This window comes from Antrostomus carolinensis, unplaced genomic scaffold (assembly GCF_000700745.2).
Source record: "Antrostomus carolinensis isolate BGI_N321 unplaced genomic scaffold, ASM70074v2 scaffold771, whole genome shotgun sequence".
NCBI classification, from domain to species: domain Eukaryota; kingdom Metazoa; phylum Chordata; class Aves; order Caprimulgiformes; family Caprimulgidae; genus Antrostomus; species Antrostomus carolinensis.
In genome coordinates this window covers 81,880-94,577 of record NW_010294578.1, presented here as the reverse complement: position 1 = coordinate 94,577, position 12,698 = coordinate 81,880, and the positions used below count along the sequence as shown (strand labels likewise).

General features: G+C 37.7%; 1 protein-coding gene across 1 annotated transcript in view; it reads right to left on the bottom strand.

Annotated features, from left to right (window-relative positions):
* LOC104532437 (von Willebrand factor D and EGF domain-containing protein) overlaps positions 1-12,698 on the bottom strand; it is a gene marked incomplete at both ends in the record, with an annotated part of 138,878 nt that overhangs the window by 60,840 nt on the left and 65,340 nt on the right. The window contains 4 exons of the mRNA XM_029087386.1: positions 3,594-3,813; positions 5,404-5,654; positions 9,197-9,311; positions 11,834-11,938. Coding sequence (XP_028943219.1) covers positions 3,594-3,813; positions 5,404-5,654; positions 9,197-9,311; positions 11,834-11,938 — 691 coding nt within the window. The remainder of the gene's footprint in view (positions 1-3,593; positions 3,814-5,403; positions 5,655-9,196; positions 9,312-11,833; positions 11,939-12,698) is intronic.

Sequence of the window (12,698 nt, the reverse complement as noted above, 5' to 3'; positions counted from 1 at the left end):
TTTGGGAGATTTGATTTTAAACAGTGTCTGATCAATTTGGGCATAATGATAATCCAGCTCAGGCTGAGGACAAATATTTGCAAACTCTGAAACTTGGCTGAAGGTTTCTAAAGAAGCAGCAGAGATGGATAGAAAACTGCCTCCAACAAGAAGTGTCAATTATTCTGTTTGCACGACCTCCAGTGCACTGCAACACAGGGGAGTCTCAATTCTCTTGGCACTGCTACAGTACAAATAAAAATAATAAGAATAAAAGATCTTCAGGTTGCAAGGCTGAAACATCCCTTTCTGTACCAGCTCTATTTCTCCATCCCTGCATGGGAAATTGGCTGAGAAGATGAAGTCCTTTTATGCCTCAAGAGTAGTTGACCACCTACAGATGCAGAGAAAGACTTTTTGACTGTGTTCCCATTAAGTTGACTCTGAAGCAACAGGCAACCTCATTCAGAGACTCTCTGTTTATAATACACCATGAAAATATCTTAGTTTTTTTTTTTTTTCAGTTTCCTGAAAAGTAAAAAGAAATTATAATTCCATCTTCTCCTCATCCAAATTTTATATTAATCAGTGGTACATGGGGAAAGAAAGAATGGGTTTGTGATTGAGATACAATTTTCAAGGATGAGTTCTGTTCTCAGGCAGGTGATGTTCTTGCTTTCAACCGTCAAAAGAAGAAACAACAGGAATTCTTGTTATCTCCTTAACAATGTCGAAGAAAAATGAATGAGCTTTAAACATTTGATGAGATAAATGTGTTTAAGTCCGTGGAGAAATTTAATGTTGTAATACTTCTGGTGTCATCCTTCTTTCAGGTTTTCCAATGGCTTCTCTGTCTGCCTTGTTCCTATTCCTACATTATACCCTGATTGCCTGAGACACACTGATGCACTTGAATTGCTACTGCTTAGCAACACACCCTGTTCCCTGTGCTGCTGCTTCTCTTGCAATGCTCTTCGGGAAGCTCTCAAAAGAATTAACTTTTTGTTTCTACTACCTGTTCACTGTAATTTGTAAAGATTTGGCGGTGAAGTGGTGCTGTCACTTGAGCAGTATAGCATTGCCTTCTCATTAGATTATTGATGGTTTTCTGGGGAATTGAGACATAAACACAGCATCATGGATGAGCTTTATTGTTGTCACAGAACCTGCCCTGAAGTAAAATCAGCTACTCTCCAGCTGGCTTTCAGCTCCTCTTGCTTATAATTTTTCACCTGCTATTAAAACTTTGAGATATATTCCTATTTCACTCAATCACATCTTTTTTTCCTGTTGTTGCTTGTGTTTTAGCATTTTTGGCAAGGGAAGTACAGCAAAAAGAATGGGCATTTATTTAACTTGACAAGAAATAAGGGTTCAGGAAAACTGGTCTTTCTCTGGCCATCAAGGTGTCCTCTGCCCTTGTCTCCAGAGTCAGCTGTACATTGCTTTCAAGAGTGTTATTTTGAAGTGTTGGGTGTTTTATTCTTTACTGTTTATGTAAGAATGAGAACCACATTTCAGAATATGCTCCATGTGAATTTATAAACAATGTATTGTAATTATGGCAGACTATTTTATGTGGAATAATAGAGCTTGATTTCACTCCATCTATGTGCAATACCACAGAAATTGAGAAGGGCAGCAGTGTGAAACGTGATGATCAAACAGGAGCAGATCCACTGAAATTACTAATTCATTGAATTATATTGCTTTTTATTCAATTAATCCACCTCCCTACAGGCAGTGAAGAATTGTTCTCATTGTGTATTTCCAAGCTTTTAGACAAATTCAGCCAAAAAGGTTCCCAAACTTCCCTGTGCCTCATAGGAACATTATTTCCAGGGGGATTCAGGACATTCTGCATATGTTTGTTTGATTTGGGGATTTTTATATTTTGATAAGACTGTCATTTTCTAACTTTATTCTCCATGCTTAGGCTTGTGTGTTCTTGCATCAGCAGAGTCTTTGGTGGCACAAACACTTTAGACAGCACCAGGCTTTGGCTATTTGATAGCATTACCTGGAGTCAATACTGTCTAGGTGTCATACATCTTTTAGGCCATTTTTCTGAAATTCCACTTCTGAATGTTTTTTATTTTTTCATTTCTGCAGGAATTTTATAGTTAATGAAATCTGGACTTGCAGTTACACATGACCAAATCAAAGAAAGTTTAATGAACTGCTGAAAGGTAGAAAGGGTACCTTGCTACCTGTATGAGCCCATTGAGTAAAATCTGTTCATTGCTTTTGTGTATAATTTGATGTTAGTTTTACTGGATTTTTCAAACCTATAGCACTGCACAGCAGCCAATATTATGGGTTTCATGAATTCATTCATGCTTTCAAATATGAACAGAATAGGGTTTTTGACAGGTTCAAGGACTGGAATCTGAGCTCAGCTTAAGGTATTTTTTTCTTTCTCTGCTTTTGAAGTGGTTCTGATCCAAGAGATGTTCTAACACAGTTTCAGGTAGTCCCTTTCACCTGTGAAAGACTAATGTGACAAGAATGGATAGCAACACAATGTCTTTACAATGACTGTTATCTTTACTGGCCCTTTGTGAAGCTCCTGATGAGCTGAACTGCAAATGAAAAGACCACAACTTCTATGAAAATTCCAGGAGAAAGTGTGTTTAGGTCAATGTGAAACTCTTACATTGAAAGCAAGTGGTGTTACCCTGGTTCCAGTCTGCAGAACATGGGGAATTTGTTGTCTGTGTGCTGTCACAAGTGGTTTTTCATGTGTGTGAATCATTCACAGATGTCCTGAATGCAGTGAAGCTGACTATAAATTGCATGATAGGTACCAACATGTTCTCTCCTCATCTACATTATCTTCAGTTGCTTCTCTTTCTCCTCACATTTAACGTTTTCCTTTTTTGCAATATATGTCTTGCATCCACCTCTTTGGCATCATTACATTTTGTTCTCCAACTCCTCCTCTTCATACTTTTCATTCTGCTTTTCTAAAAGAAACTTGTTTTGGTGCAGTGATCATCCCTATTTCCCGCATCTCTTAAAATCATATTGTGGCCACCCCTGAACACTTTAAAAGGTTAATTTGTTCCATCAGCATGTCTGACAACTGAATGGATTTGTGGTTTCCAATACTTAAATTTAATGAAGCTTCAAGTGGGACTAAAGGACAATTTATTTTTGCACGTTTTCCATATCTGCTTCTCCCTCCTAGACCTAGAAAAATCATTAATTCCCAGTTCTTTCATTGGCTTAATTTAGTAAAATCCTGTGAAGTGCAACAGGTTCCTGGTACTTTGCCTTTTCTCCCTTCCACTGAGTCTTCTCCTAGCTCATCTCTTGGATGGACAAATCCATGGGAAATAAGCAGGTGGAAACTGAGATCAGAGAGGTTCATAGCCTCCTTGAATGATCACTTCAGGACCATAGATCTTTAGGTAATTTTTCCTTCCTTAAGCATGGGAAAATTAATTAGACAGCTGGTTTTGCACATTTTCTGTCTAAAGCTAAGTCTTGGTAGCAGAATGAAAGGCTTATGTAGACCGTTTGACAGATGCTTGTAGTCATGCTACACTCCAAAAATCCTGTAGCGCAATATCTCACTAGTTAAATCAGAGATGGAAACAGCGAGGTGTTACCTCTCAAACCAGGGGGACATTTACAAAAGTAGCTATCCACAATGTCCACGCATGTTCCGCTGCCACAGGGGTTTGATTTGCATTTATTAATATCTTCCTGGCAAAATTCTCCATCAAAGCCATTTGGACATAAGCACAGGTATTCACCAAGGCCTGGAGGGAATTTAATATTGGTAACACATGTTCCACCGTTGAGGCAGCTGCAGGGCTTCACTCCAACCTGAGAAAGGCAAAAGGAAGTTTTAGTAAGATCCCTCCAAATAACCACAGCGGAGAGGTATATTGTTCTGCTTTAGGAAGGACCAGATTTGCAGTGCAAATCTGTTGGCGCTTTAAGAGCCAAAGCTGCAAGCGGCTTCAGCCTTGAGCAATTAAGTTCTGACTTTGGGTGAAAAAATAGATTCATGAGAAAGAATGCAAGAAAACAAGATAAGAAATTTCTTATGTAACTAGACAGAAGTAAAAAGAATGCCTCATGAACAGGTGGATTTATCCAATCAAGTATTTTAACCAGGCATGTGAACAGTAGCTTTTAGCCACTGAAGAGTTGTTTATGTGTGTGTGTGTGTGTGTTAGCAGCTTAAGAGTATATAAGTGATCATGTAACCAATGATAAAGGTCTCCAGTAGAATTCACAATGAATCGTGTGTGGAGTCCATAGGTGTTCCCTCTTGGCACAAACCTGTTATATATTATTATGAAAACTTATTTCTAACCAATTTCCTTTGTCTAGATAGATGGTCTCATACTCAGCATACTTATTTATTTGACTGAAAGCTTGACTGTAAAGGGATTATTTTTTCAACATTTAAGGGCACACTCTAACTTCTTATAAGAAAAAAAGTCCCATTTGCTATAGCAGCAGTTTTTACATAGTATCTGAGGGCAGAATTTGTTCCTTATTCTTCAAAGAAGAAATGAAAAATCTTTTATCTTTGCCCGCCCACCCTCCTTACTGTTTCACATTACAAATGACTCCCAGGCAGGAGCATGACTGTAAAATTCCTTAGCTGGTCTCTCTCTTCAGAGAAGAGAGGTCTATAGTTTTATTTTACGTATGTACAAGAACAGCATTTCAACAGATTCAAACCTCTGTATCATCTCACCTAGTTAAACATAGGTCTAGTTTGAAATGTTTCCATTAAAACTACATGGAAACTCCAGCTTCCCCTTTGCTGGGTGGGCTCAGCAGATGAGTATTTTTGATGATAGTGGTTTGAATGAGTAAAAATAGGAATCTTTAGGAATGAAAATCTTTTCTTCACAAAACTGTTCCTATGTTGAGAGTCTGCATCCCACTTTATTAGCTCATCCTATCACAGGATTAATGTTAGGCTATACAATAAAGAGAAAGCCATGCACAAGCTCTGCCAAGAAGAAACTTAAAGTGTGGAGTAATGGCATAAGAGCAGGACACCCTCTAAAAATATCATTGAGAATGAGTTATAATCTCCCTTTTATAGCTAAAACTTGGTCTTTTATGTTACATGCTTTTTTTCTGCAATCCAAATGCAGAATGTGAATTTCAAAGCAGATTAATGAACCATTAAAAGGCTCTGCAAGAGTGTTCTTTCAAACAGCAATCAATAGCACTCTCTCTTGTTCCTTGTACATATAGTTTCTATGTTCTTGGAGATATTTATTCCATTAATTGATCATTATTGCTGTGCTGGATCATATACACTTATGAGGAAATAGCTGAAGTCTTAGTTTTCAAGACAGTAACAAATTATTATCTATAATGACACGAAAGCACTGACATGATAAACAGGTTTGTTTTGTTTTTCCTTTAAAGTGTTTGTTTCCTTACCTCAATAGAGTATCTGCTCTGTGCATTGCATTCATCCGACACAGTGAATTCAAAGGTCTGCATTTCTTCTGAATCAACTTTCCAGATAAGAAGGCCAGCAGGAGAGAGCCTGGCATCCTGTGGCCCAGCCTCTAAGATGAATAACACAGCTGACCCTTCCGGATCCACTGCTATTAGCTGGTAAACAAAATTCTCACCAATAAATGTCAGCAGCTGGCTGGAGGGAGCCTGGAACACAGGAGGCAGGTTGTCTAAACAGCAAAAATGAAACCATGATTACATAAATTCTAGTTTCTCCCATGTAAAGAATCAGAGCACAGGTCTTTGTAGGAGTTCTCTCAAAGAAAAATGTACAGAACGTACCCTGAGACTGATGGAAGAAGCGATTTAGATGTTAGAGGCAGCCAAAGTGTACCTTTTCCTCCTAGTTTTTTCATGCCCCATACTGAACTTTTCTCCCATGCTGAACTTTGATTACTTTTGATGTGTTATCTGATACATGGGAGGAGATCAGATATGACTTCTATAACCTCCCACTAGTCCCCCAGTTCTTACTAAAATTTTAATTAATCGTATTTCTGATACTTACATATATATATTTATTCTGTCTACCACTGTATCTATCCATTTACAGATAAGTAAACTAAATCTCAAAATGATGAATGACAAATGAGTTCAGTGGGTAACTCAGGGGAAAAAAAATGTCTAACTCTTCCGTTGAGTAGTCTCTCCTGCCTTTACACATGAGTAGTAATTAAGCCTGAACAGTTTGACTGAATTGAGTTGGACATTTCATCAGGAATACAGGTCTTCTCAGTGCCAGCAGAGGTACATCAGTGATGCTGAGATTCTCTATCCCCAGTGACAGTAGTGCATATCATGTCACCATTGGCGTTGTCATTTCTAGTGTTATTGTTTATGTTCAGTATTTCCTTAATGAAGATAAAAACCTAATTGTTCCAAGCTATTTAACAGTAGAAGAGAAATGCTACCTGAAGATACTTATAATATAAATAGGTAAGGAGGACAAGGTAGAGAAAAGTATTACATTTTATAATTACTAACCAAGGAAAAGTAAGATTGGATGAGTACTCTGAGGTGACAGCAGCTCTGTGCAGGGCCAACAGTTTCATCTCCATGTCCTAACTCTCCTCAATCTCGAGTCATCTTTCCTCATTAACCAGTAGTACAAATTAACATGTACTGACATTTAAAGGAATCTTTTCACAATGAAATTTGACCATAGTTATGTTTAATTTAAGGAATATTTATAATACTGAGGATTAATTTCAAGTCACACTCTAAAGCTATGAACTGTGTATATGTTCTCATAAGGACTCTATGTGTCCTTGCATTATACTTGTGGGAAGCCATCATTAGGGGTTTTTTGTGGTGCATATCCTCTTATCAAGCTTTGCTTCCCATAGCATGTCTCACATTATGCGATTATTTAAATGTGTCTCTCCAGATTTTGCTGCTGTGCCATCAGAGCTTTCTAAACTGCTTGTCCAGCAGATTGTCCTGGCATAACTGTTGAAAGCTTCCATCTATTAATTTGCCTTTTATTTCCCAAACACTTAAACCATGAAGACCATAAACGTTGTGCCCAAAGTAATCAATGAAATATTGATGCTGGGTATGCATTTACAGATAAACACAAAGGTGTTAAGTGGATGGAGGGTAAGGAGAAGTTGTAGGCACAAAATAACATAAAATCAGATGTTCTGAAAGTAGTCTGTGAATAAGCGTGTTTCTAATTCCACAGAATCTCCTTGCCATCCTGTGACTATATTTATCCACTCCCAATTACTGCAGAGCTTTTAAAAAGGTTTTCACAATTTTGAAAAAAAAAAAGTCTGACAAACTCATCCTTTTAAATATTTTTGAATTTTGAAATTATTAAAAAGTGAACTATGATCTCTTTCTGATATTCCAAATCACTTCTGGCTTTATATATTCCAAAAAAAATGCAGTTTTTACCTTTTAAGCCATTTTATGAATTTTAAAATTCAACTGTCTCAGTGTTAGTAATGAGTCTGTGTATACAACTATCAGGATCAGCTCATCCCTAGAGATGCTGCTGCTGTGGCCAACACAATGGAAGGACAGAAAGGAGGCAAGGTTTGTGAGTCACAGATAATATCTCTCATTAGACTAAACTATATCCTTGGGGGAAAATACACAAGTTTTCAGGTGTACAAGCTTTTCTGGTCTGACTCACCTGTAGGCATTTAAACTGTCCATGCAAGTAACATCCTATCGGATTTTTAGTTGTTTGACACTTGGGATGGATCTTCCTACGCCTTTTCCTGACAGGGAGTTTTAAATTCCAAAAGCTGGATTTTTTTTTATATAAACTAGAGGTGTATGTTTTTAAATAGTGAACATTCAAAGTGGATAGTCTGGAACAGGAATTGAAAAACTCATGACCAAATCTCTCCCTTGCTATTGTGTTCTTGCTTCCAAAATTGATTTCAGACGACTTGTGACTTCTTGTGTTGCCAGAAACTGTTGAGTCTTTTCTGGTCCTTCTCAAAGGCATTTCCATCACCTCTGAGAAGAGTGTGTCTGCTCATTTCTCTCTTTGGCAGTGTCTCCACTGGAGCTATGGACTCCAGCCATTGTGTTACAGGTCTCACCGTTTCTGCTGCTGCTGTACCTTGCACTCTCTAGCAACTTCTGTCCCTGAGCATCCCCAGCTCTTCCCCAAGGACAAGAGCAATCTTCCTCTCCTTCTAGAAAGCTCCCGCTGACCTAGTCACTCTAAAGGAATATAAAACTGCAAACAAACAAAGCAAACTGGTTCTGTCACTCACATACCTCTCTGTAATTTGCTGGTGTTGACAAAACCTGAAAGTGCAGAGAAACTCTTTCTAGAACCAACACATGGATCTACATAAAAGCACTATTATAATCTTTATACTGACCAGATGCAAATGTGCTCGTGTAAGTGGGGAGATGTACTGTGAGGATAATGCTGCTAGAAACATAGATTATCTGTAAAGCATACAGTAAGTGGTGGTTGTTTACACTGGGGATGTAGCCATGAAAAAAAAACTATGATTAAGTTCTCAGTATTCAGGAGATGCTTCAAAAGGCAGCCTTCTCCATGACCCCTGCCATGATGGGCTGCAGAATGAGCCTTTAGGTTCTTTAGTGAAGGTGATGAGTGGCTGATCCCTCTTGCTTAGACTCCATGCTAAGCCAGGGTCTTTTGTATGGATGATGGGCTGCAGAATGAGCCTTTAGGTTCTGTGACAGTGAAGATGATGAGTGGCTGATCCTTCTTGCTTAGACTCCGTGCTAAGCCAGGGTCTTTTGTATGTCATTTCATAGGATTTGGCTCAGGGAAAGAAAACAATTCTTCCAGATACCAAAAATATACACTGGTGTTTTAAAAGCTGTGTTTTCCCCAAATTGTTCCCTTAAAGATTTGTACCTGCCTGGTGATGACATATGTACTTAGGGTCCATCACCTTTATCTGGCAGTCTTGGGCACTGCATGGGAAACTGGCATATCAACAATTTCATTTTCAGGTGTTATTTTGGTTTTATTAATTTGAGGTTTGTCATGTTTCAGACAGAACAATGCCCAGATGCACGCAGTGGAGTACTGTCAGCTTCTGGTCAGCCTACATTTCTGGTGCACCCAATTATTCCCATTGCAAATAGTCCATATGCACTATTGTGTAGGATAGATTCATGTTAACCAGATGAGGGAACCATGTATTTCATAGACTGAATTGTAAATTCCCAGCTCAGTGCTTTTACATCTTAGAAAATACTGTCTTACTTTCATTAATAGACCAGGTGAACTTAGAAATGTCAGGTTCACAGAGAAGACAAGGACTGGTAGGGCTTGATTCTCCTTCACCATAGCAAAGTCCATCTATATTACAAGTGTTTTCCTGCCAAAAAAGGAAATAAAAATGGGTGGGAGGTGCTGGTAAGGAAAAAAATAAATAAGAAAGATAAATTATCAGTTAGTAATTTCTGGAGATAAGCAGAAACTAACTCATCTCTTGAAGCAATAAAACAGTAGCAATTTAAATGCTGGTACTTTCTCCCAACAGGGAGGAAACAAGACATGTGAGGTTTACAGTTTCCAGTGTCAGATGCTTATAGCAGTGAATGTTTTAGCTTAGGCACCATGTGAAGTTCCTTGCTGTAGATGAATGTGACAGTGTGTAATGTGATGCTTTTTTTTTTTTTTTTTAATTTCCACACTTCTGTAGTGTATGTGATCATTATTCCCATCTGTGACTACTAATATGATGATTATTAGATAATACTTAAAAGTGAGCTCCAGGAGATTACCAAAAACTGATACTGGATGAAATCTCCATTTGAAATTTTGGAATCCTATTCTGGTAACTACATTATTTCTGGAGGTTCTTCATAAAAATATGAAAAAGCAATTATATAAAACCAGAATAAAGAACTGCATTAGATTTTAGGCTTCTACGAGATAGTTGTAAACAAGAGCTAAACACATCAATGGTGCCTAGGTCAGGCAGAACATCCCAGCAGAAGTTTGTGAGGTGCACTGTGGGCACAGCAGCCTTAAAAGCCAAACTGGTCCTCTCCTAGTTAGGGTAGTCACCAGGGTCAGGGTGAGCTGGACACTTGGGTTGTCTGAGGAGTGAACACAGGGACATAATTAATGGTGAAATTAAACATCGATGCCATGGGAAGGTCCTATGGCAAAGTTATACCTTTTGCTTGTAGCCTGTGTTGGGGCACCCCTGCAGATGGGACTTTATCTGACATGGCAAACTCCCAGGAACATATGAAGCAATATTTCATTGACGTATTAGTCAATATTTCAAATCATACCACTTTAAGAGTAATAAGTAAGGTAGAGAAACAAAAAGGACTCTCCTAATTGCACCGATATGATAGAACATGACAGATCTTCAGCATTAAAATCCAGATGTTAATTAGATTTTATTACCTTGTTGTTTTCAAAGGCTTGATGTTCTGATGAAAAAGGTGCTTTTTCTGATATGATAGCGTGGTACAGAATGGGCTTCATAAAAGAGCAACAAAGAATGTGAAATGGCCTGATATAAAATGTCCCCTAATTAAAACACCTTTACTGGAAGCAATTTAGGTATTACAGGGTAATGTTATAAGAGAGGTAATTAGAATGTGGTCTGTTGCAATTCGAAGCCTAGTTCAAATAGTCCCTTGAAGCATCTTAGGATAGAAATTATTATAACACCTAGAGAACACCAGCATATTGAAAAAAACATATATATTTCTGAGTTTCAAAAAAGTGAGAATAAAGAAAGCCTTTGACAAAAAAACCTTGCCCTAGCTTTAATTGAAATGGTCCTGACACAGTTATTTTAATCTGAAATTTAAGTGGTTTTGCCTCGTTTGGGCCTATAAAGTAATTTCTATTCACTGATTTATTTGAAAAAATGTGAAATTTCATTTTATGTTGGTAACTGGCATGTTCTTGCAATCAGTGCAAGTTTGAAAACTGTATTTTCCCATTAGTGTTAATGAGAACAGTGAGGCAAATGAGTTAAGATATACCTGATTAATCTTCATTTTATAAAAATGCAGTCTGGTGGTTTCCTATTCATTCATACATGCCTCAGGGTAGGAAAGCAGGATCAGCACATTCAAATATCCCAAAACCCTCCAAAAGTTTCTTTTAAAGCCCCACTGAAAAATAGAAAAGTTGTCTAACGCAACCCTCTAGAAAATAAGAGCAGGGAAGCAATTTTTTAAGGGGTAGAGGATTGTTACACTAATAAGTCTACAGAAAAACACAGGGTTATAGTGCTCTCCAGGCAGTTCCTCGTGTGTTGGTAGTTTAAAATGTAGCACTAGGCTTTTGATTACGGTTTTGAAACTGTCAAAGTACTGTATGTTTGTACTTAGCAGTGTTTAATGTAAGCAAGAATGTTTTATGTTCTCTCAAGGGTGTTTTCACATGACAAAAAAATGGTATAACATGCATCTTAGTATAGCTCTTGCTAAGGCAGAAAATGGGTATAGAAATGATATACCTTATAGTTACCATGCCCTTGCCAAACAGGCTGGAAGAGGTGTGATAGCTTACTAACGGAGACACTTCAAAAGTGAAGTTAAGCTGCCTTTCAGACTTCTCATTCTTATTTACTTCCATTAACAGCTGCAAAGTATAAATATTGTCAACCATGGTCTTTCTGGAAGTGCCTGTCTGAGAAAGGTCCATCATAAAGCGTGCTCTATCAGGTATTCACACCCCACGTAAATATATATATATATAAAATCTCAGACAGGAGACTGTGAAAAAGTGTTCGGCTGCACAGCTGACCTATGAAATAGATTTTCCTTTTCTAAAGCAGTTATTAAACACAGTACATCAAAGAGAGGGAGAGGACTAAGGAAGAGATGAACTATCCATATTAAACCTTTATACTCTTTAAATTACCTTTAATTTACAAAGTCCGGTTGGATGGAATTGGCAGGCCTGGCAGACTGCGTCGTACAGGGTCAGCACTCTGGAATTACTGTACTGGAAGCCATCGTTAGTGATCTAAATGATACAAAAATCATCCTTATAAGTAATAATGTTCCATATGGAGACTGTCTGCTCATTTTGGAGCGTATACTGTTGCCCCCTTGAACTGGATGCTTGCCAGTAAGATAAATTAAACCACTTGTGAGTGTCTCTACTGCAAGCTAACAAATTGCTTAATGCTCCAAACTGGAAACTTTTCATTAATAACCAAAAGATCTTTTGGCTCAGCTGGCATTCTACTTTTCTGATTGCTGTTAGGTTTTTTTTTCTGAGGGTTTTTTCAATACCCTTATGGAAACTGCACAGGCATTCAAGTGCTACAAGGGTGTCTTTCAAGGAGTTGTGAAATGAAATTAAGCTTTTTGGCTGAAATTCAGGACCACTTTCTTACTAATGGCAAATGAGTAAGTAAACTCATTGGGGTTTAAAAAAAAAAAAAAAAAAAAAGAGAATGCATGTTATTTAGGGGATTTTAAATTAACCTTAAAAAAAAGTTCTAGAGCACATAATACCAGACAGCAACAGTCCCATTTCCATAGGAAGGTACATTAGAAGAACAGTGACCTCCTATCCCAGCTCACAGTTTGCTGTACATGTAGGTAATTTAGAAAGCCTTAAATTAACATGGTATTTTCCAGATGTGAATACTTACACAATAAGAAAGGGTTAAGTGAGTTTATTTTTTAATTTTTCTACAATAAAAAATGAAAATATACTGGACTAGTGTGGAAAGGATTAACTTTTGAGAAAGTGTTGTGGTACCTCTTGAGACATG